Source organism: Pimephales promelas, chromosome 20 (assembly GCF_988280905.1).
Source record: "Pimephales promelas chromosome 20, fPimPro1.hap1.1, whole genome shotgun sequence".
NCBI lineage: Eukaryota > Metazoa > Chordata > Actinopteri > Cypriniformes > Leuciscidae > Pimephales > Pimephales promelas.
This window is the reverse complement of record NC_142788.1, coordinates 20,260,746-20,283,601: the sequence shown is the minus strand read 5'-3', so window position 1 is coordinate 20,283,601 and position 22,856 is coordinate 20,260,746. Positions and strand designations below refer to the sequence as shown.

General features: G+C 36.8%; 1 protein-coding gene across 2 annotated transcripts; it reads right to left on the bottom strand.

Annotated features, from left to right (window-relative positions):
* Window positions 1-493: 493 nt before the first annotated feature.
* On the bottom strand, window positions 494-22,205 carry erbb3b (erb-b2 receptor tyrosine kinase 3b). 2 transcript variants are annotated; one of them, XM_089124200.1, is made up of 29 exons: window positions 22,039-22,205; window positions 21,524-21,713; window positions 14,771-14,922; window positions 14,482-14,662; window positions 13,535-13,660; window positions 13,062-13,124; window positions 12,408-12,526; window positions 12,131-12,272; window positions 11,069-11,182; window positions 10,828-10,945; window positions 10,493-10,566; window positions 10,287-10,377; window positions 8,749-8,963; window positions 8,508-8,640; window positions 8,306-8,399; window positions 7,124-7,281; window positions 6,981-7,034; window positions 6,744-6,885; window positions 5,734-5,853; window positions 5,541-5,639; window positions 5,274-5,459; window positions 5,005-5,160; window positions 4,459-4,534; window positions 4,232-4,378; window positions 4,037-4,134; window positions 3,763-3,939; window positions 3,064-3,135; window positions 2,213-2,459; window positions 494-1,672 (listed from the first exon to the last, which is right to left on the bottom strand). In XM_089124200.1, the coding sequence occupies exons 2-29, from the start codon at window positions 21,600-21,602 to the stop codon at window positions 864-866; spliced, it is 4,242 nt and encodes a 1,413-aa protein (XP_088980326.1). In that variant the 5' UTR covers window positions 21,603-21,713; window positions 22,039-22,205; the 3' UTR covers window positions 494-863. The 2 variants fall into 2 exon arrangements, with proteins under 2 accessions (XP_088980326.1, XP_088980325.1); XM_089124199.1 differs by having other exon boundaries at window positions 21,976-22,083.
* Window positions 22,206-22,856: the final 651 nt, after the last annotated feature.

The window sequence follows — 22,856 nt, the reverse complement described above, 5'->3', positions numbered from 1 at the left end:
GGGATTTTACAATACCATATAAAATTGTTCATGTTACACAAAACAATTTGCACACATTCTCGGCTTTAATGTCTAACCACAGCAGTCAACTCTCATTGAAATTTTAGTAGCATCATCAATACTTTTTATTCTGAAAATGTTTCAAATGTACACTGTAAAAAATAAATAAATACATTTTTAAATAAAACAAAAGATTTTTAATGTATGTTTTACAAGAAAATATTGTTTCAGTCTTTCTAGGACAAAATTGTACATTCAATTCAATGTTACTTGCTGTTTAATTAAAGTGTATTTCTTTGTGAAATTAATAGCTGATTTCTAATTTCTGTGTGAAAATTGTTTTGTGTCAGATTTTTTTAAATAAAGTAATTTTTTTTCCATTTTTTAATGAAACATTTCAAATAAAATGACCTACGCTTGTTTGACATTGGTGATAGCAAACTCTTTATGTATAATATGTGAACAATTAACTATGGGAGACAATAAATGTAAGTACTCAAGTGAAAATGATTTTATTTATTCAGAAAATCAATATACAATTTATACAACAGTTTTTGTTTTTGAAAAAAAATTGTTCCTCATCAAGTAAACAAAAATCATCTTGAAAAAACAAACTTTAATCTGTATACAAAACCACAGGATTTGGACTTCAGAGACAAACAAATAGAGGTAGGCCAATCTTCAACAAGACATTTCATATTATTATAAAGCTTATTTTGTCGGCACATAAGCATAAATTCATGCGTTCAAATACTGAACACATGGTAGATATACATCGTTAGAAACATCCTAGTTATCCCAGTCCATTCTGTTTCCATCGTTCATCCATCACATTGTTTCTGTTAGTAAGTTGAGGTCAATAATTACGTGCATACAGCGTCCTGCTTGTGGAATAATCTGCTGTGCCAGTAGTCTGGGTTGTCAAATGAAGTGTTTTGAGCCTCCACTCCAGTACACACTTTTATGAAGGATCTGAGACCAGGATTTTGTGACTCCTCTCCCACAACAGGCCTTCCATTCAGCGGAATGTTCTGATAATCAGCCTGATCCCCATCCTCAGATGCCTCCATGTCCACATATTCACTGTGCTGTGTAGTGCAATCAGAATCCTCATGTTTTGCAGTCAACCTTGGTAGATTGCTTACATTCTGGTAAATTGCTTCTTTGACGCCACTCTCCACCTCATCCGGACTGCTCGCTGTGCTCTCCCCTGCTACGTTTTGCTGGTGTATGTCTGCACGTATGTCCATGTATTCATACTCAACCACCGCTTCTTGTGGCTGCTGCTCCTCTGAGGGTTTGTCCTCTACAGCGCTGATCTCAGATTGACTCCCGCCAGTACATGTTACTGTTTCGTCCCGACCGTTTTTACAAGCAGCAGACTCCAGGCTGTCCCCTTCAGGGGGAGTAGTGGCCTTATCTGACTGTTCGGTTTGTGTTGAGTCAGCGTCTCTCTTCTGTGGTAAAATGTTGCATGTGTAAGGAGGAGAAGCAGGGGAAGATGGTTTGCTCAGTGCAGACAAAGCATCACCGCTCTCTGTAGCTGAAGTAGAAAGCCGAGGGGGCTCTTTGTTCATTAGCTCGTACTCTTGTGTGGTGTCTGTTTTCGGTGTCGAGAGAGCACTCTTGGAGTTACTGGACATCCTTGTGTGAGAAACAGAGCTTCTGGAACCTAAATGAGAAAATATGTGTCATTAAAATGCACAGCCGAGTCCCAAAAACCATGTACACACTGCAGCTAGTCAGATGTCATTTCGCCGTTTAGTGCTTAGTTCTGTAACACCCAGTTCAGTCATTTACAGGAGAGACAACCGAATTTTGTCATGTTTAAATACATCACATGTATTTGTCTCACTTCTGTAATCCAAATAGTTTATATTGAAAAAAGACCAACATTTTCAAATTTCCAGCATAAACAAAACACAACGCTGCTGTTGGCAGTGGTTATGTTAAAATTGCAGAACAGAACAAATCTTTGGTCGCTGTAATATTACTATGATCAAAAATTGCGGATACCAAACACATAAGACGGCAGAATTTTGCTATGGTTACAATAGTGTCAGTCATCGCAATTTTGGGAATTAGTTGTATTCCGTACACACACAGAATGATAATTTAGAGAATTCACTCATGTATTTAAAGCAGTTGTCACTCCAGAAATGTTACAGTGTGTACATGGCAAGTAATACATTTAAGATCAATATTGTTTTACCTCTCTCTGTGGGAAGCACGTAACCATAATGGTCCTCATCTACGCCCTCCAGACCTGGAGAGAATGGATCTGACGTCACAGACACACCATTGGACATGTAGGCACTGTCCATACGACTACGACCTCTGCGAAGACTGCCTGTTTGAGAAGTAAGTTCAGCCATTTCAATGTCCACCATGGTCCCCCTGCCCTCTGAGCACTCCGAATCTGTCCTCACTGAGCCAGTTTTCCTCCTCTGGGCTCTCATCTGGGTGGAATCAATGCAAGTATATCAGTTCACATTCTGTATTTATTTGTAAAATGTTTATTATTATTATTTTAGAGCTTTATTAATCCCTTGGGGCAGGCAGTTAGTTCCATCTAATGTGGTGCTTCACATATATAGACAACATTTAATATACATATATACAAATACTGTAATATATAGATATACAGTGCAAAGCTTTAAAAAAATTCTAAATTAAAAGACAATCAATATGTAAACTGAAATCATTTTGTCATTATCGCAGGAGAAATACTGGAAATATTGAATATTGTGTTGGACAACATAGGACCTTCAATCTTTGAAGATTGAGAACCAGTCAGTATTTTTTAGATAAAGTATTTTGCTCCAGGACAGTAACATGCTATGACATGTTTCATAACACAAGTAATATAAAAGCCTATTATGCAAATTTTGTACTATTCTTTAACACTATGGTTCTTTATACAAGAAAATATATATGTCTGCCTTTATATTTTAGGAAAGGGGCATCAAAATGTTTGAAAACTCCTGATGTCCAGACATATAACAAAACAGTTATTTAAGATGAAAGCTTGTAGTATCAAGTCAACATGATATATAAGCTGACCTGTCTAAGGTCGTCTCCTGGGCCAGGGGTCATAGGGAGATAACCTATAGTTGTTGTGTGTTCTGAGGTGCCCTAATGAGAGAGCGAGAGAGAGACAGAGAGTGAGAAGGGAATAATTGTGCAGTTTCTATTCATACCCAGGACAGTTCTATTCAGAGAAGAATAACAAACATACACTACATTTCAAAGTTTTAGGGTCAGTACAAATGGGTTTTTTTTGTTTTGTTTTTAATTGATACTTTTATTCAGCAGAAATGCATTAAAAAGTAAAGACATTTATAGTGTTACAAAGGATTTCTATTTCAAATAAATGCTGTTATTTTGAACTTTCCATTCCTCAAATAATCATAAAAAATACAAAAATATTATGCAGCTAAACCTTTCAACTTAATAAAAAAAAAAAACGTTTCCTGAGCACAAAATCAGCAATAATTATTGAAGGATCATGTGACACTAAAGACTGGAGTAATGTCTACTAGATGACATCACATGAATAAAATCAAATATTTGTATATACTAATATAGAAAACAATATTAGAACATTTTTACATTACAGTTTTACTGTATTTTGATTAAATAAATTCAGATATGCAAATAAATCCCGAGACTTATTTCAAAAAAATTATTTAAAAAAAAATCTTACAGACCCCAAACTTTTGAACGATAGTGTAAACATGATAGAAATGTTGGACATCTCACCCTGTAGGAGGCCATACGGAGGCGAGAATGACTTCTAGATGGTGATAGCTGAAGGGGAGGAGTATTAAAGCCATCCTGCAATACCTCATCATCATCATCTTCCTCCAAGTCTGCCTCTAATTGAGTGCCTTTGACACGTTGGTGGCTTTCCTCTGAACCAGTGCAATTTTGAGCAGGCTACATTATGGCAAAAAAAAAAAACACTTAAATCAGTCACAAAATGATTTCTAGTGCCTATATTTGACCACTTGCAAAGAAAATCCTGGTTTCTTACTTTCACCACAAGGTAACGTGGTGGATCCCTTGCCATTCTTGTAAATTCATTGGCCAGTTCTTTAAATGTAGGCCTTACGTTTTCATCAATCATCCAGCCTAGGGAAAGGTGGGGAATAAAAAGTCTTTATAAGGACCTTCAATGAATTAACAGTGCATTAAATCATTGCTCAAACGCATCAAGCATCCGTCTTACACTTGACCATGACCATGTAGACATCTATGGTGCAGATCTGTGGTTGAGCCAGCCGCTCTCCTTTCTCCAGTAAACCTGGCACATCATGAGGATGCATATTTGCGTATGGCTCTGCTCCATATGACATCATCTCCCATACAGTCACACCTGAAATAAATAAGAAGAACATTGACTCAGATAAACTTCTAAACAACTAAAAGCTGATATTCAACAGTGCTGAGACTCACCATAGCTCCACACATCACTCTGATGAGTGTATCTTCTGAAGAGGATACTCTCTAATGCCATCCATTTAATTGGCGTCTGAAAAAAGAGGCAACAGATGATGCCTTTTTAGTAAACCTCTTTCTCATATACATCATTTTATAATAATTTTATTCATATTTAAAAATATATAGACTAACAATGAATAGTTTGGGGCCAGAAATATTTTTTTAAGGAAATTTATATTTTTATTTAGCAAGTCTGCGAATTGATAAATTGATCAAAAGTGACAATAAAGACTTTAACATTTCTAATTCAAAACGAATTCAAATAACTGCTGCTCTTGAAATTTCTATATTGAGCAAAGATTCCTCAACAAAGTATTACAGTTTCCACAAAAATAGAATAAAAATTGTTATTTTAAATTGTAGTAATATTTCTCAATATTACTGTTTTTACAGTTTTTTTTATCAAATAAATGCAGCCTTGAAAAAAAAAAATCGTACCGACCCCAACCTCTACGGTAGTGTATATATGTTATTTCAGGAGAAATTTAATCTGTAGATTACCTTATGCTCACTGTACACATATTTCTTATCATCTGGATAGAGCAGGTCTGCAACTCCATAGTCTGAGATCTGTACCATGTAGTTACTCTTGAACAGCACGTTGCGTGCAGCAAGGTTCCTATGTGCTATGCAGTGCTCCTCCAGATAATACATGCCCTAAAGATACATACATTTGTTGTGTATAAACATTTTGCACCAAAGAGCTTTATGTAAAGACCATTTGTAAATAATTTATCAGGACACTTCAGTAAATACTCTTCTCATCTCACCTTTGCGATCTGCACACACCAGTTTAGCAGACGCTGGGGGTCTAGGCTGTCTTTGTTTTGGCGAAGGTGTTGCAGTAAGGATCCCTGAGGACTGAGCTGGGTGACCAGCTGCAAACTTGTCCCTGGGCAGATCCCAAGGAGACGCACTATATACGGGTGATCCAGGCTTCCTATTGCAAGCATGTGCTGCGGACAGGTGAAAAATAAGTATGAAGGCATGAAGCAATGCATGTATCAGTCTACCTTTAGTGCAAGCTGATGTCTCACATCAGTAATTTCTGTGAAGGTCTGCCGGCCACTGCGGTCTTGGATGGTCTTTATTGCCACAGGGATTTTTACAGAGTCTCCTTCAGGGATCCAGAAACCCTAAGGATAAGTCACTTAGGGTTAATCACGGCCCAGAGAACAGAATTGAATTGAATCGACCAAAGGCAAACTTAAATGTGTGACGCATTCCTACCTTATTCACAGTCCCAAAGACTCCATAGCCCAAAAGTTTGCCTTTTCGCAGCTCTTGTGGTTTTAGGATGCGAGCATGCACTTTTGTCCCCTTCTCTCCAGGATCCAGTGGCTCAATGCTCTGTGTGGAGACAGGAAGAAATGCACATCATATAATATTGATAGCCAAGGAAGTACAGTGGCCAATAACACACTTATGACACAGTTAAAATGTCACTTTCAGATGCCACTGTTTATTTAGTTACTCTCCGCATGCAATGTTAAAATACAATATTAATCTGTATCACTAGACTTTACATTTGTGACGTACTGTATGTTTACATTACATACAGTATGTCACAAATGTAGAGTCTAGTGATACAGATTAATATTGTATTTGAACAATGCATGCGGAGAGCCTTAAAATGGGTCTTCGCTTTATTATATACACTACCGTTAAAATCGTTGGGGTCATTAAGATTTTTTTTACGTTTTTAAAAGAAGTCTCTTATGCTCAAGGTTGCATTTTTATGCTCAAAAATACAGTAAACATGGTAATATTGTGAAATATGATTACATTAGTACAATTTATAATAACTATATATATATATATATATATATATATATATATATATATATATATATATAAAAAGCTGAGCTTTTCAGGAGTCATTAATATTCAGTGTCACATGCTCCTTCAAAAATTATTCTAATATGCTGATTTGGTGCTCAATAATTATTATTGTAAATGCTGAAAACAGTTGTATTTTTTTCATTTTTAAACTGCATTTATTTAAACTGAAATTCTTTTTTTCTGTCACTTTTGATCAATTTAATAGGTTCTTGCTGAATAAAAATGTTAATTTCTTTTAAAAAAATCTTACTGACCCCAAACTTTTGAATGGTAGTGTGTATCGATTATAATTAGATCATTGTATTAAAAAATGCAAGGAACCTCATTTAAAAAAAAATAAAAAAATACATATAGGTTAAATAAAAAGCATTATATTCAAAGAGACCAAAATGACTTACCTCAGCACTCTCAAGGTACCTCCTCAGAGCTCTTTTGCGACGGATTGCCAGGCCTCTGTGATACAGCATGCCAAGCACAAACAGTGCCAAGAGCACAATGATACCAGCAAATACACCAACTGCTATAACTGCGATCTGAGAGCTGAGAGGAAAATGCTTGGTGAAGAAAAACTTTTGATGTGTATATCTGAAAACGTTTGTACTATCTAATTGAAACCAGAAGATGGTGCTACAAACCTGTTCACAAGTCTGTCATGATCTACACAGTTTCTGAGCGCAGGGCCTGTGCATCTGGTGAGGGGACACATACCACAAAGAAACACATTTACATACCAATACACAGTGTTTTCAGCACGCGACTTTCTCTCAATTGGACTTACCCTCTTGTGCAGTTGAGGTGGCATAGCTCACAATGATTTGTTGCATTAGGGTACTTAAATATGGTCTGACCCTTTTCCCCGTTCACTCCATTAGGACAAGTAGAAACGCAATGAGGGCCATCCATCAGGTTTAAACATGCTACACACTGATCAGCACCCTGATGCACAGAGAAGGAAAGAAAACAAACTTATAAGTTATATATTAATAGAACAAATATTCCTGTCACTAAGCACCAGCACTAGGACAAACAGTTCAAATGAATTTTTTTAAGTCACTGTTAATAGTGATGTATTGCACAACGAACAGATCTGAAGCAAAGAGCCGGCAAAGCCTGTCTGGCAAGTTACTGTAATGAACCGAACATGCAGACATTACACAGAGAGTGTGTGGGTTGGATTTACCGTAAAAAAAAAAAAAAGTTGTTCACATCATTATCATAACACCCTTTAGCACTATTTGACACAGTAAGAAATATGTGAGAGGTTGATTAAAAATCTGTAATAGGCACTGGTAAAAACAAAGACTTGGATAACATAAAGTTGAAGTAAAACAAATCACTAGAACAGCTGATTTACAGTAAGTGGGGAAATATCTGAACTATTTCAAAGGACACACAGACTGCGTTATTTTACAAAAGCGAGGATGTGACTTGTGCACAGGAACAGAAACTTGAAGTGTTTAAGAGTCTACATACCTAAAATGGTTTCCCAGACTGATAGAACAAATGTGTGAGAAAGTTATGGGGCTTCAAATGTGACCAAAAAAAGAGAGATTTTAAAAATTCTCAATAAAAATAGAAACTAAACATGTTAGGATCAGAATCAATTATCAAAACAGATAAACGAAAAAGAAAAAAAATCAGTTAATTGAACTGAATTGAATTTAAATGAATGATGGAATTTTTATTATTTCTGAAATTAATATTTAGTGTAAATTTTGGGCCAGTGTTATTTAAGTAGCATTTATTAATATTTTGAGTGAGCTTTTATTTTACGTTTCTTTTAAGTCATTTTATTGTGCTTTTGTCATTTGTATTCATTTTGTTCTTTTAATAAAGCTTTTTTATTTCAGTTTTAGCTTTAGTCATTTTAGTACTTTAGTTTACGTTTTTTCATTTGATTTTCAATCATTTTAGTTTTAGTTAATACTAACACTAATTTGACAAGTTTGAAGTTGCATACTTCTCCTTGGCATGTTTGTTTCCCATTTTGTGGTAGACACTCAGGGTGACAAGCAAGGCACTCTCCATTAGATGCTGCAAACTCCCGTGGCTCTCTGTGGACACACACACACACACACACACACAGTCCTTCATACACTGAACCAAATTTCAATGAACTTATAAATATATAAAAATAAAACAAATCTACCAAGCAAACTGACCCGGAGTTGAGATTGCAGTGAGATACACAGGTACCGTGCCGACTATGGTTCCTGCATGACAAACATTGCTCAGGCCCCGGGCCCCAGCATCCTGCGTCTGAGCACAACGGGTCGCACACATGGCCCTCTTCCTCTGTTTACACGAAATGCAAGGACATGCAAGTTAACAATGAACGACAACATAATAACACATGTGAAACAGACAGTACACATTCTGTTGTTAGTGAGAAACTTAACTGACCACACTGGTTCTGGGGTTTATTGTCCTTGATGTCATTGTTATTGCGTCGGCGCTGCCGGCGGTTACCGGTGAAGATCTGACTCCAGTCGACAGTGTGGTGATAACACAGGTTTATATTTTGAGTGATGTATACACTGCCATCGCTGATCTCACGCAAGGAATACAGTCCCAGAGATGTGAGGGAGGGAATCTTCATCACCAACAAAGAGAAGGGCCTAATGGAGAGAATGAAATGAATGAGAAATTGGAGCATAAAGGGAGGATGACCGAAGGAAGGGACAGATCCACAGTGATTTCCCCTTAGCACACCACAAGCTCCCAGTGCCAGATCACAAATGAAAGCACATGAACCATTCATGACCCTCATCTCATGTCAGTTTGAATATATGCTCATACATGCCCCTGTTATCCCTACAGAAACATTTCACAACTTATCAGGAAGATTGCTGTCATTACTTGGCACCCACAGCAGGAAAAAAGACAATGTTTGCCCATGTAATTGAGAGATTTGGCGGTATGGAGATACCGGTTTTTAGATGGGTTGCAGGGAGTACATACCTTTTAGGGCTGCAGGACAGACATAAGCACATGTGGAGAATGAGGGGAGTAACATACAAAACACAGGGAAAACAAAAAACAATGGTGAGACGCATGCACAATGTTAAACACGGCAGGAATAAAAAGCATAAAACACTTAGTGGAGGAGAGACAAACATTTAAAGGAAAAAAAAACAGGATGTGACTGGAATATGACACAAAATATTGACTGATGTGCAACACACACACACACAGACACACACAGGTTAAAAATGAATACTTTTATTGAGCCGGGACTCAAACTCAGGTCATCTGAAGCACAACAAAGTAATGAAAATTATACCAGACCATAGGCATCAACTGTTAAATGAAAAGTACAAAAACCAAAAACACTGGCATTTAAAATCTCCAACCCAAAGGTAATAGCTAATATAGGTAGTAAACAGCTATTACCTTCGGGTTGGAGATTTAAGTTTTTTTTTTTTTAACTGGGGGAAACAATGCCCTTTGCCATAGGTGGTAAAATGCTGAAATTAAAGATTTTTTCGAATTTACTGAGCGGGTCTCAGTGATGAGTCAGGGGAGATTTGTTTGTCTTTTCAATTTTGAGATTTGTATAATGTGTGATTTTCATATTTGTGTACATTGCTTTTTTGTGTGTGTGTGAACGCATGTTGAAACTCACTGAAACAAAATTTCCCCATGCGCATAATAAAAGTCAACAACAACACAACCGCACTACATGTCGCTGCCCACAAGGCTATAGACTCTGACTACATTTTCAAATAAATTAAAATATAAATTTCACAATATTACACATTTTACCATATTTTTTTGGTAAGAAAAATGTTTTCTGGAATAACAAAAATGCAATTTGAATTTACATTTCCATGGTCTGTAGGAAATATTTACGTCAATTCACCCATTTGTGTATGTTGCAAAAAGTTAACATTAGACCAGGCAAACACACATAAGTCACTCTCACACACACTCAGTCTTACTTGTGCAGAGATCTTCCTTGAATGGTAGTGAGACTGGAGAAAACAGACAGATCACTGAGTTCATCGGGCCAAGACTGAATATTCAAAATGCCTACAAACACACACACACTGAGTCACAAAATGAGACGGAATGACGTAACAAAAAATACAGTAACAAGAACACAAACAGAGAGCAATCAGTGTGTGCCTAAAGTAAAGTAGCATACCAGTAATTTCTCTGACAGTGTTAAATACTTTGAGCTTGTCAGGCTCCAGAGGTGGTATGTTATGATAGACGTCTCTGCGGAATAGAACAGTGCAGATATTAGCATAAACAATCTCAGTAATGGACTCCCTGTGGGCACTCATCAATCTGCTCTCTGTTTATTCATTAATTAATAACCTGTGGAAGGCAGCGAAGGAATCTGAGCTGGAGTCTTAATGAGAAATAGCCCATGAATCACGGTGTAAAGACCTAATTAAAACCTTCAATGACATTACAGGGCAAAGGTCTGGAATATAGGACAGACTGTTTATGGCAGAGTGTTTGTGTGTGTCTTACCCTTTGATACCTAAGATCAGAAAATGTAGACTTCCTTGGATCTTGGTACAGTTGATAAAGCTGTCTATGTTACTGGAGTCCACTGTTTGTCTATGATTGGCTCCCGTTCCCTCACATACTAAAGAGAACAAATATGAGGGGTCACAACAGATTCATTTTCTTTATTCAAGACTCGTACAATGCATTCATCTGCTATGATCCAGTAGATTAGAATGGGTGGATGGACAGTTGGACAATTTACCTTTGGGACACAGGCCAATGCAAAGTTCACACTGTTTAATGCCATTTTTCTCTTTTTCTGTTTTACCAGGAGGGCAACTGCTCACACATGCGCTGCCATCCACAACAAAGTGTGCTGAAGAAAAAAATAAGAGGAAAGGTCACCCATTCTACATGCTGAACTCCTTATTATGTGTTAAGACAGTTACAAGATTCTCTTTATTTGTGTGTGTGCTTTGTAGACTACCATTATTACAGATAGATATGCATAGATCCTAAAGAAGAGCCGTCTGCCATGAAAGTATTTTGTATTTCTTTCAAAAAAAAAAGAAAAAGAAAAAGAAAAAGAAAAAAATATATATTTTTGAGACTTAAAAAAAGAAAAAGGAATTATTTATTTTTTTTATTATTATTAATGGTTATTCATGTGTTCTCTTTCAGTGGCTTTCTGGTAGACTTCTGGTATCTGATATTATTTGCTTAAGTCACATAAAAAACATACATTTCTTTTGGTGTCTTGGGAAACTTTTAGTCTGTTTTCTTCAGTAGTCGTCTTGTATCTCTGATTTGATTTGTTCATATTGCTTAAGTCAAATTTAGTAATTATGTTGAAATTCCTAAAAATGTCAACAGCCAACTATTCTGTGTTTTATTTACTTTCCAACGCCAACGCAAGCAGTGTTTGGTGAGAGTTAATTGTGGAATCAAATTGAATCTAAAAGTAAAACACAGAAAGGGGAGTGGTGTAGCACGATTCAAATCTGGCATCTGTTTAAACTTGTGTTATGTTTAACGTTGTTGTGTATGGTCTTCCATGGATACCTCAGTGCAGTTCTGATGCACTGTCAATGAGGCATGTCACCCAAAGCTCTCACTGAATGCTCCAAGAGTTCATTCACAGTTCATTTACAATAATTTACTAGACCATACATCGGTTCTACCAAGTTAAAAAAACAGTATTCTTTGAATTATCCTAGATCTTTATACACCAAGCCACCATATCCCAGAAACTATTTATTTTATGGCTCATGCTTTAGTGAAGCCCTTCTCTGTGGTAAACCGGGTGTTGAGGCTCGTAACTCACCTGGGCATTTGGGTACGCAGATCGAACCAAATTGATACATGGCTTCAGAGTTCGGCTCCAGCTGAAAGGTCTGTCGGTTATACACCAGAGGCCAAGGGCAGTGAGGGACGCAAGAGTCTGAGTGATTGACACGCCGACATGCCTTATGATAAAGTATTAAGAGTTAAAGTTTGTTACAATGCTTTGTTTTGTTTTCATTGTATTCGTTTCTTACAATAGATGTGACAGATCTTGAGCAATGCAATGAGAGCATTATGACAATAGTGCTGGAACTCACAAAGCAGTCTGTGTCCCTTGGTCCAGTGCAGCCTCCAGCACACTCTGTGTGGCAGCACTCATTAGGGTTGGTCCCAAAACAGTGGCCATGACACTGAGGTGCACACACTGTTTTTGTCACTGAAACACACAAACACACACACACACACACACAGACAAAATACCTCTGTAACATTGTGTATGACTAAAAGAAAGCTATTAAATTATTCAAACAATTTAATTTAATTCAAACTTTAATTCAGCAAGAATGCATTAAATTGACAGTAAAAGTGAGTAAAAAAAGTGAGTAAAAAAAAAATCATGGTTTCCATACATTTTTTTTAGCTGCACAACTGTTTTTAACATTGATAAATTATTCTTATTGTAAAATTCTTATTCTTAAATGCGTCACTAAATCAGCATATTAGAATGATTTCTGAAGGATCATGTGAAAATTCAACTTTGCCATCACAGGAATCAATTGAAATTCAAATATTTTAAAATAAAAAAATAGTCATTTTCTAATTTTCACAATATTAGTTTTGCTGTATTTTCGTTCAAATAAATGCAGCCTTGCTGAGAAAAAGAGACTTCTTTCAAAAACATTAAACAACAATTTAAACCAACCCCAAACTTTTGAACAGTGGTGTATGTGAAATGAATCTAAGTTACTTACATTTCTGGCACTGATCTTTATGTGGACCCCAGCAGAATTCTCCACATGCAGAATCACATGACCCTATGAACACAAAGAGAGGTCAAATATCTAAATGAGAGCAGTCAAAGGAATAGTTCACAATAAAAAATAATAATAGATTCTTATTTGGTTCTAACCCAGTTTTGTCTCATTTAAAGTGATTTTGTGCTTTTGCTTCAAAACAGCATTTTTAAACAATGAAATCATTGGTGCTAAAAGCCATTGGTTCTTGAACATATATTCAAGAAAGACATTTCCAATACTACTTTTCTTTCATATCATCATCCTCATCCACATTTTACACATGGTAGAGAAAGAAGACAAGAATATGGGTAAGGGACATCATGGGGGTGAGTAAATGATTAAAACATTTTCTAGACATGGATATAAAACATAATTCAATGTCACACACTCAATCTATAACCACCCAATCAGGGAGTGAATGTACAAACCTTTTTCTCCATTGTTCTGAATCTGGATGCGAGCATCACTGTCTCTGACAATGTCCTTCCAGTTGATCCATGGAGCATGACTGAGGTTCCTGTTATGGACAATCTGTACTCCACCTTCCAAGATCTCTGCAGGGGACGCATAGAGAGGGAACAAACACCTGTTTGCACTTCTGCTTGTCTAAAGAATTGTCTGCACTTTATTGAGCATGAAGATTAATTTTAAGTTTCTTTTTCTCATCAAGAGGTGCTGTTATAGTTCTTGGAAATGTAATGTCGGCATACCACTACGTAGGACAAACCACATCCAACAGGAGTAACTGTCGACGCAAGAAGAAGCTGTCTAAAAAGAAATGTCCATGTACTAACCAAGATTGTACCCCAAAAATTGTTCTTTCTGTCATTCCCAAGACGATCTGATGCTGTAATGGCATACAAAACAAGGCACTACACCTAACTAATAGACCCTATCTAAAACCAGGCATTTTAGTTTCATTTTCCAACCCCTGTAATGTGCCCATTCAATGCATATTATTTTCATATGAGTCTGGACAGGCCAAATAATAGAAAATATGCAGTTTAAGTGATGTGATCCACAAAACAGAAACACTTCTGCCAGGCTCAAGCTCTTTCGAGGGCCTGTCTGTATATCAGTTTGCTCTGTTGAGTGAAATGGGTGTGCCAGAGCAACACTATGCAAATCTGCCAGATTTCTAAATACTCCTACACACTTCCGCAAATCACTGATGTCAAATTTACTTTCTGCCACATCCATTTGTTTTGAGAAGGTAGCTTTACAAGAGGAATCTAAGGAAGCATTTGTAATCCAAGAGATTACTTGGTTTCTGTTTCTGCAGTGGCACGCTGCATGCTCAGTTTGGAAAAATGATTTATTGCTGGAAACTCGATGTGTGTTTTCCCTCACAGAGTTTTTTACAATCTCGGCTCACCTGTAAGGTTGGTGAGGCCCAGATCTTCCAGGCCACTGTGACTCTCAAAGTTATGGAAGACAGAAAGGGCCCATTCCTTCTCATACAGGCTGTTACCACGAATCACTCTGAGCTGGTCCAGAGGCAACCTAGAGAACTGGTTCATAGCAATGAGGATGTAGCCTGTGACTTCTCGGATACTCTGAAAGAGAAGCGTAAGACAAGCATGTTAAAGTAATCAGTAATCAGTTATGTTACAGTAATATCACAGTCAAATCAATATATCATATATATATAAAAAATGTCCTACTCTAAGAAATGAAAAATCGAGGTCATTCTCCATCTGTGTGATCTCAAGATTGCCCATGACGATCTCACACCCAGTGTAGCGTTCCTTCAGGTTGTTGTAGTGTTGTTCAGGGGTGCCCGTGGAGCTCAGAGCATTCTTGGTGCCTGTGCAAACTGGTGAGGGAAGAGATTGCTTATATCTAACTATGTTGAACTGTATATGAGCTTGTGGATCATTTGAAAATAAATTTAAAGTAAATTTCACAACGCTGTCTTTTGTCTTTAAAAGAAAAAAAAAGAAATTAATCCTTGAATTCAGTAGACAGTAAAGTGACAGTAAAATCATTGTTATTTATGTTTTGAAAATGTTTTTTGATAATGAAAAAGTTTCTTGGTCATCAAATCAGTCTATTAGAATGATTTCTGTAATGATGCTGAAAATTCAAAACAGTTCATTGTAATACTATTTCACAATATTACGGTTTTAGAGTATTTTGGTCAAATTCATGCAGCCTTGCTGAGCATAAGACACTTTGTTCAAAAACCAAGTGTTAAAAAATCTTACCGACCTTACATTTTTCAATTGTATATTGTTATGAAGATTAATTTGAGCAGAGCCCTTCGTTTTGGCTTGAACTTATCTGATACGGTGTGTTAAACATTTACTTGTGGTACAGCTCACTTGCCTGCAGGACTTCCAAATGCAAGTATATGAATGTTCATGCATTTTCCCTATACTGTACAAACCAAAGGGCAAAGTAAACTTCCTGGAGTAATCAATGGCACGCCAGATATGCTGCCCTTAGACTTGTTAAGTAGTAAATTACCCAGAATACTTCTTTATGGTGTACAGCTCAAATATATAGGCTGGCAATCTGTTTGATCGTCTATTTGTAAATAGCAATAATGTAAGAGACTGCAGAAGAACAGTCACAGAGGCCTCTATAGCCCTTTTGAAGTGGCCACTTCCACACAAGGCTTCCACTCACAGCGCACACAAAGGCATCATGCAGAAGCCACACCACAAGGTCATTAACATAATGAGGGCAAGGTCAGAGATCACCAAGATGCTGCAGGTCAGGATGTAGTACAAGACAACTGAAATTCCCGAAACAGACTTAAAAAGAGACGAGCATAACAGTGGGAAACAGCTTCAGACAGAGAAGGAATCTACAATTATTGGCCTGAGGTGACTGAGACATGACAACTGATAGAAAAGTCACTCTCACTCACCCCACATATTAAACACTCAAGGGTCTTCTTGCAGTGCATGTTTACCATGAGCATGTGTGTGAACACTCTGTGTATATCACTCTATATTACTGTGGCATCCAAAATTACCCAGGATGCATTGTAGCATACAGATTTGAGATCCTGGTCTTATGAGACATGACAATAAACCTAATCTTCTAGTTATATCAAGAATATTCCAGGTTCAGTACAAATTGAGTTTTAGTAAAACTCAACTTCAGTTTGTAAAAAAAAAATGAACAGAGAATGCATATTAAGTACACTGAGAATAAAAACCATCCAACTGAAGGCCTGTTCACACCAAAAATGATAACTATAGCGATAACTATATTGGTGTCCACACGAACACAGGATCCTGTGTTTAATATAATATAATCTATATATATATATATATATATATATATATTTGTTTAATATAATCATGAGCTGTGGTCATGACATCTGGCACTTATTATTTTCAAGCTCTTTTAAGGTCTGATGGATTCTGATTGTCAATTTTTTTATTGTCCACTAGCTGGAAAACATAATTCTCATTATCATTACATATATGTATGTGGACTTCCCTATTATCATAGAATTAGTACAATTATTTAAAGTTTATAGTTATCATCTTTAGTGAACGTATAATACATGCTACTGTACCCTATAATAATGTTATAAGAAGGTTTTCCTAATGTTCTTGTTGCTTTAATGATAACAAAAACATTAATTTCTTATGTTTTAAGAAGATTTGTCTTGGTTATATGAACATTCTGGAAAACTATTGTATAATGTAAAGTTTGTATTGTTGTTACCCTCTGTAAAAAAAAAATGCTTTAAATCTTTATTTAAATCTTTATTTACTGTTGCATAAGTTTTGCTCAACAATGCAAATTTGAGACCTGGATCACTCCTCTATACTTGTCCATAGGCTTCTTGAGGGATTGAAACTTGCCAGCCTCGAAAAGTTATTAAAGACATTGGTAAAATAGTCCAAGTGACTACAGTGGTTCAATCTTAAGTTTATCAGACGACAAGAATACCTTTTGTACGCAAAAACAAACATAAATAACAACTTTATTTCAACTATTCATGCCCTTCTCTGGGCCTCTAGTCAGTTAACGTAGTGTGATAGCGCAGAGCTAAGTCACACGTAGGCTCACTATTGGCTGCACAAAAAGAGTTCTCGTCGTTTGAACTTCAAAGTTCTCGTCGTTTGAACTTCAGATTGAGCCACTGTAGTCACTTGGACTATTTTAAAGTTGTCTTTAATAACTTTTCGAGGCCGGTAAGTTTCAATCCCTCAAGAAGCCTATGGACTAGTATGGAGGAGTGATCCATCAAAAATATCTTAATTTGTGTTCCGAAGATGAATGAAGGTCTTACGGGGTTGGAACAACATGAGGGTGAGTAAATACTGACAGAATTTTCATTTTTGGGTGAACTAACCCTTTAATGAGCTGAATCAAGTGTGTTAAGAGTGAGACATCCAAAATACACAGTGGTGGGGGACCCACTAGTTTAAAAAAAAACGATTTTTGCCACGGTTTGGTCGTCTGAGACACATTTTGTCGATTCTAGGCCAAATTGCTAGTTTTTCATGTTCACCAACATCGAATCAAATTTGACCTCCGACGAGATTCTGTCAGTGCAGGTTTGAGGTACATTCCCTCCAGTCTCTTATGACAACCGTAAAATCAAAAACCAATAGGAGCCAAGAACCACATGACGCAATTAGTGAGACAACAACAAACCACCACTTGCTCCCCAAACATCTATGGTGTTGTTGTCTCGATTTTCTTGTCAAGAAAAGCCATGATCAAAATTGATCATGATTGTTTTTGTTTGCTAGCCCCCAGCATGTAAATGCAGCCCAGAGTCACTGAACATGTCACGGAATAATGATGTAAAACTCAAGACGAGTCTTCGAGTGTGCGTCTGTTTTATTGTTAAGTGTCTGTGACTGTTGTACGGTCTGACTTTATTGAAAACTGAAATCCTACAGTGTGACAAGGCTTACTGCACGAATCGTTTGTACAGTCAGACAAGCAACAAACATGAAGGACTATTATAAATTCTACAGTGTGTAGCTGGCTTAAGAAACCCAATTTCATTTAATTTAGACAAAATCGGTACTGTGTTTTGCCTTTGTAGAGCAGAGTTATGTAAATCAACCTTTAAAGATTGGACGATCCGGCCACAAATATGTCAATGGGGCGTGAGTTTAATTTTGAATATAGCTTTTAAAAACATAGGAGAACTTGAAAATGACATTGTAAAACAAACACAGCAAGTTCTGGCTGGTGAACCTGCTTATGTTCGCATTCAATAAACCCATCAATCATAGTGTTGCTGTAAAATATTAGCAATGTGCAAACAACACTCAGGAAGAACAAAAAAAATCTTTAAGCATTGGGAGCCGGCAACTGCCTGAGAGCCAAGAGAACCTATAGTGTGCATTGTGGGCGTATTTTGCGAGGGGTTAAACGGTATATTCCCGAGACTGGCCGAGTGTAATGCTCAGCTGCATGTCTGAGGCCTAAGGCTCTATCTGGCTATGAGATCTAGAGGGGCATTATTAATGAACAAAGCACAGTATTGTCACTTAGCTATAAATGTGTGGCTCTGTTAATGTGTAGCTCTGATTGACACTGACTGTGTGTGTGTGTGTCCAGGGTTGAGATCATACAACCAGACAATAGGATGAGTGTGAGTGTAGTACTCTATCAAGAGGAGGGGGAGTCCGGAGGGGCGGGGGGTGCATAGGGACATAATCTAAGTGTGACCGCTCTCCTTCACATTGCTCCAGTCTATATGTTACTGCGTCCTGAAATGTGTACAATCACACCACTGAGTGACTTTACAACAGCAGTCAAACTCACTGAACTGTGCTTCTGATACCCGAGGAATGAAGCTGGAGGGGATGAGTTATAGCAGCATCTATTCTGGGAATGCATAAAAATGTGCTGCTTACAGGAAGTGCTGTCACATGGGTTGCTGTTTGCAAATTCTGCAATTTTATCTAAGATTAAAAAAAACAACCTCAAAATTAGAATAATTAATTAATGATGAATAAATTTGAACATGTATGAACACTGTAACACAATATATCTATAAACATGGCCCTTTTATTTCTAGTTTCTGCAATATATGTTATACATTGAATTTAACAGTCAAGTTTGAACTTACAACTAGGGCTACTTGGATTGCACACTTTTATTGGTTGATATTTATATTATAGACATATTTATTGACCAATTTTGGATATTAATCTGCAGATCCTTTTTTGCATAAACTTAGATTTTAATAGACTTTTTAGCTACTTTTAACTCACATAATCCATTCAAATTCGGCATTCAATTTTTGCATTCCCAACTAATGAATAAACTAACATGAACTAACAATGAACAAATAATTTTTTACAGTATTTATTAATCTTTGTTAATGTTAGTTAATAAAAATACAATCATTCATTATTTGTTCATGTTAGTTTACAGTGCATTAAAATTAATGTTAAAAAATACAACTTTTGATTTTAATAATGTATTAGTAAATGTTGAAATGAATGATTAATAAATGCTGTAGAAGTATTGTTAATTCTTAATTCATGTTAACTAAAGTAGTTGAAAGGAATTTTTTTGATTTTTTAGTCAAAATAGCAGACCTTGCCATAACATTGAGTAATAATTGTAATGACCAGAATTTTAATCAGTGCATCCCTATTATCTGTCCAGCAGTCAATGATAATGAATGAGGAATGAAATCTGAGATAGAAAAGACTATGCAGACATGCGCATGTAAAGGTGAACACACCCACATGACATATTTGCTGTTGCGTCAGGTATTGTCTAGATAGCATGTGCATATTCATACACACACACACACACATGATGTTTGGATGCTAATAATGTATGGATTTACAGAGTCCTGTTCATTCATACATGTAATCTTAAATCAACAGGACCAGAGACAGTGAGCAGAAGCCACTATGGAACAATAGAATCCAGCAGCACACAATGATTATAGTTCAAAGAGAGTCAGGGTGGGGACTGGGCACTCATGACAGACAGAACAAGAGACAAAAAAAGAGGGTGAGTGGAAGAACCCATGAGGGAAAGCAAAGATAGACTAGTAGACACATTGAGAAAGATATGACACGAGTACAAGTGTCAAACTGAAAGAAGAGCCAACATGAAACAAAAAAGACAACTTCCAAAACACACATCCACGCCTATTCACATGAACTTCTGCAAGTACAGACTGCTCCAAATCTGAGGCCAGTACGTTCGGCTGTTGGCTGGAACTATGCATGCTTTCTGTCTTTTCTTTTTAAATCTGTTCAATGAAGTGTTGCATTTCTCTTTTATAACAAACAGGCGTTGCCAATCTATAGTAACCTAATATTGGATATTGCGCTTTTATTAGGTCTGAGCAGATGTCTTCCAATGAAAATCTACTCGTTTTTTTTTCTCTCCGGAAGTAAAGGGTGATTAGATTATTAACTTATAAAGTCCTTCCTTTCAAACCTCTTGTATGCTTAAAAGAGGCTGAACTTTGGAGCCATGACTGTAAAGGAGTTATTAAAGAGCGGTTTATGATATGGCTCTATAGTCCCACACCTTATTCTGTTCAGCTGAGTAACGTGTGATTGGCGGCAAATACAGTAGGCTATAAGTGATTGGGACTGGCTATCACAATGCTTGAAGCTAAAGTTCTGTGAAAAAGAGCTCCTGAGGAAAAAGATTTGTGCCCTAAAGCTGTTTAAGTTGAAACTGGTTTAATAATTTCAATCGTTTAATCAGTGTCAATATATCAAGTCAACATGACTCACCACTGTGCCACATGTTATAGTTCATTTAAATGAACAAGTATGCATATTTATAGGCTAATTATGTTGCCTCAAATGTTGTCTGGCAATTGGCATAATCAGAGACTCAAAATCCTACTGTGAAAGCACAGTAGCCATAATGTTAGACATGTTCCCCTAGTATTTTTAGAAATGTTTAAGCTCATCTCAGTCACACACACTTCTCAAATCATTCACCCTTCTCAAATCATTCGTCCATTCTTATATGAGAACAATTAAGTTATCTTATCTAGGGTTGTGGTCAACAGTGACATATAGAAAGTCCAAATGAGTGTTTAACACGATGACGTCAGGCAGTGACAGCAGTGTCCTGCACTGGGACATGGTAAACTTCATAAAACATTATGCCACTATTATGATTTCTAGTCTACACAAGTTTTAATGACTACACGGAAAGTTTGTGCTTTTAAAACCCATTTGTCACACGGTCACACCACAGGGCATTTAAATGCAAAAAGCTATATCCTAAGTCGTTGAAACTGAACAACTTGTGGTCAGTCACACCACCTGCTTTCCTGTGACTGGCCACAATCACACAAATCGTTTACTTTTAAACTCAAACGAAGAATTGTTAGGGAATAACGATAATTTCCTTCAGAAATTCACATAATTTAGGTCTAAGTGTATCTTAAAATATTAACATAATATAGAAATATAAGAGAATTAAGACTTTTATACCTTCTAGTGTTTGTGAAGTTACTATCTGGTGTAGATAGAAACACATCAGCGCGCTGAGCGCGAGCACCTGCTGTCTCATCTCGTCTCTTGAGTGAAGAATCGTCTCGAGCTGACACGAGCTACATACCGCGCGCTGCGGAAAATCCACACACCAAGTGCTCCCCTCTCAAGGAAGATGGGCAGCGTGAGGCTGATATTCCGGTGGACAAAAAAGAAAAAAATTATGCTAAAATGAAATATCCACGAAATTAATTTAGGCTAGTTGTTTACTTTGGGTGCTTCCCTGTTGAATAATCTCTGTTCCCTGTCAGCCGCGTTGTATAATTTCCACTTTGCAGTACCACAATTCCCATTGGATTTTCCCACTTAGTCAACGGATAATAAACTATTTACTAGGCTAAAACGAGATTAGAAGTGTGAGAAGGAAAGTTGAAAGTGTGACGCAGGCTCACCACTCCCTGAGTGTACATGATGTTGAGATGTGGATTGGCCCGATAGAGCGCTGTGCCATTTACCAATCACTGCATGAACTGCGCCTCTCCACCCTTCGGAAACTGGCACAACAGCATGCCGTGACTCACAAACCGATATGATGTTTCTTCATGAAGTAGGCCTAGAGAAGTAAAATTAGGAGCACCTTTAAACTTCTTACAATCTTTTAAAACAACTTTTTTTTAGATTATGTTGAATCCATGTCCTGAAATAATACCTATGATCAACAACACAACACTTGTCATTGTCAGTATAGTAAATGGATCAGATCGTTCGGTCTCACCTTTAAAGTTTCTCCTTACCTGTTGAAAATATGATGACGCGCTAACGCATTTCTAAAAGATGATTGGCTTGAATGTTTATCTCTGTCAATGATTGGATATATGCGGAAGGAGGCAAATTTCTTTCTTTCGCAAATTTAATTGAGTATCCCCTCTATTAACTATTTATTTTGTGGGTATGAAAGAATGAACTGTAGACTATAGCTTATATTTATAATTGCTATATTTTGAGAATTGAAAGAACAAACAAATTATTATTTTTTTAAATCACTCTGCTCGTAACACTCGTCAACAATCTTTCACCTTGTTAGAATTCTACAAATTTCGCTTTTCCCCCTTTCAAATTTGGCAAAATGTACATTTCAACACTCATATAAAGTATTGGTTTTAATTTCTCTCTTCCAGGTCAAAATAACTAGCTAATTAAGGGAACACATAATCGAAGAATGACTAATTTACAAGGCCATTAAATACCTTCCTTCAGGATATTTAATCATGCTAATTATATAGGGTTCGTTGAGTGTTAATAATTCTACAGGTAGCCTATCTTGTCAGAGTCT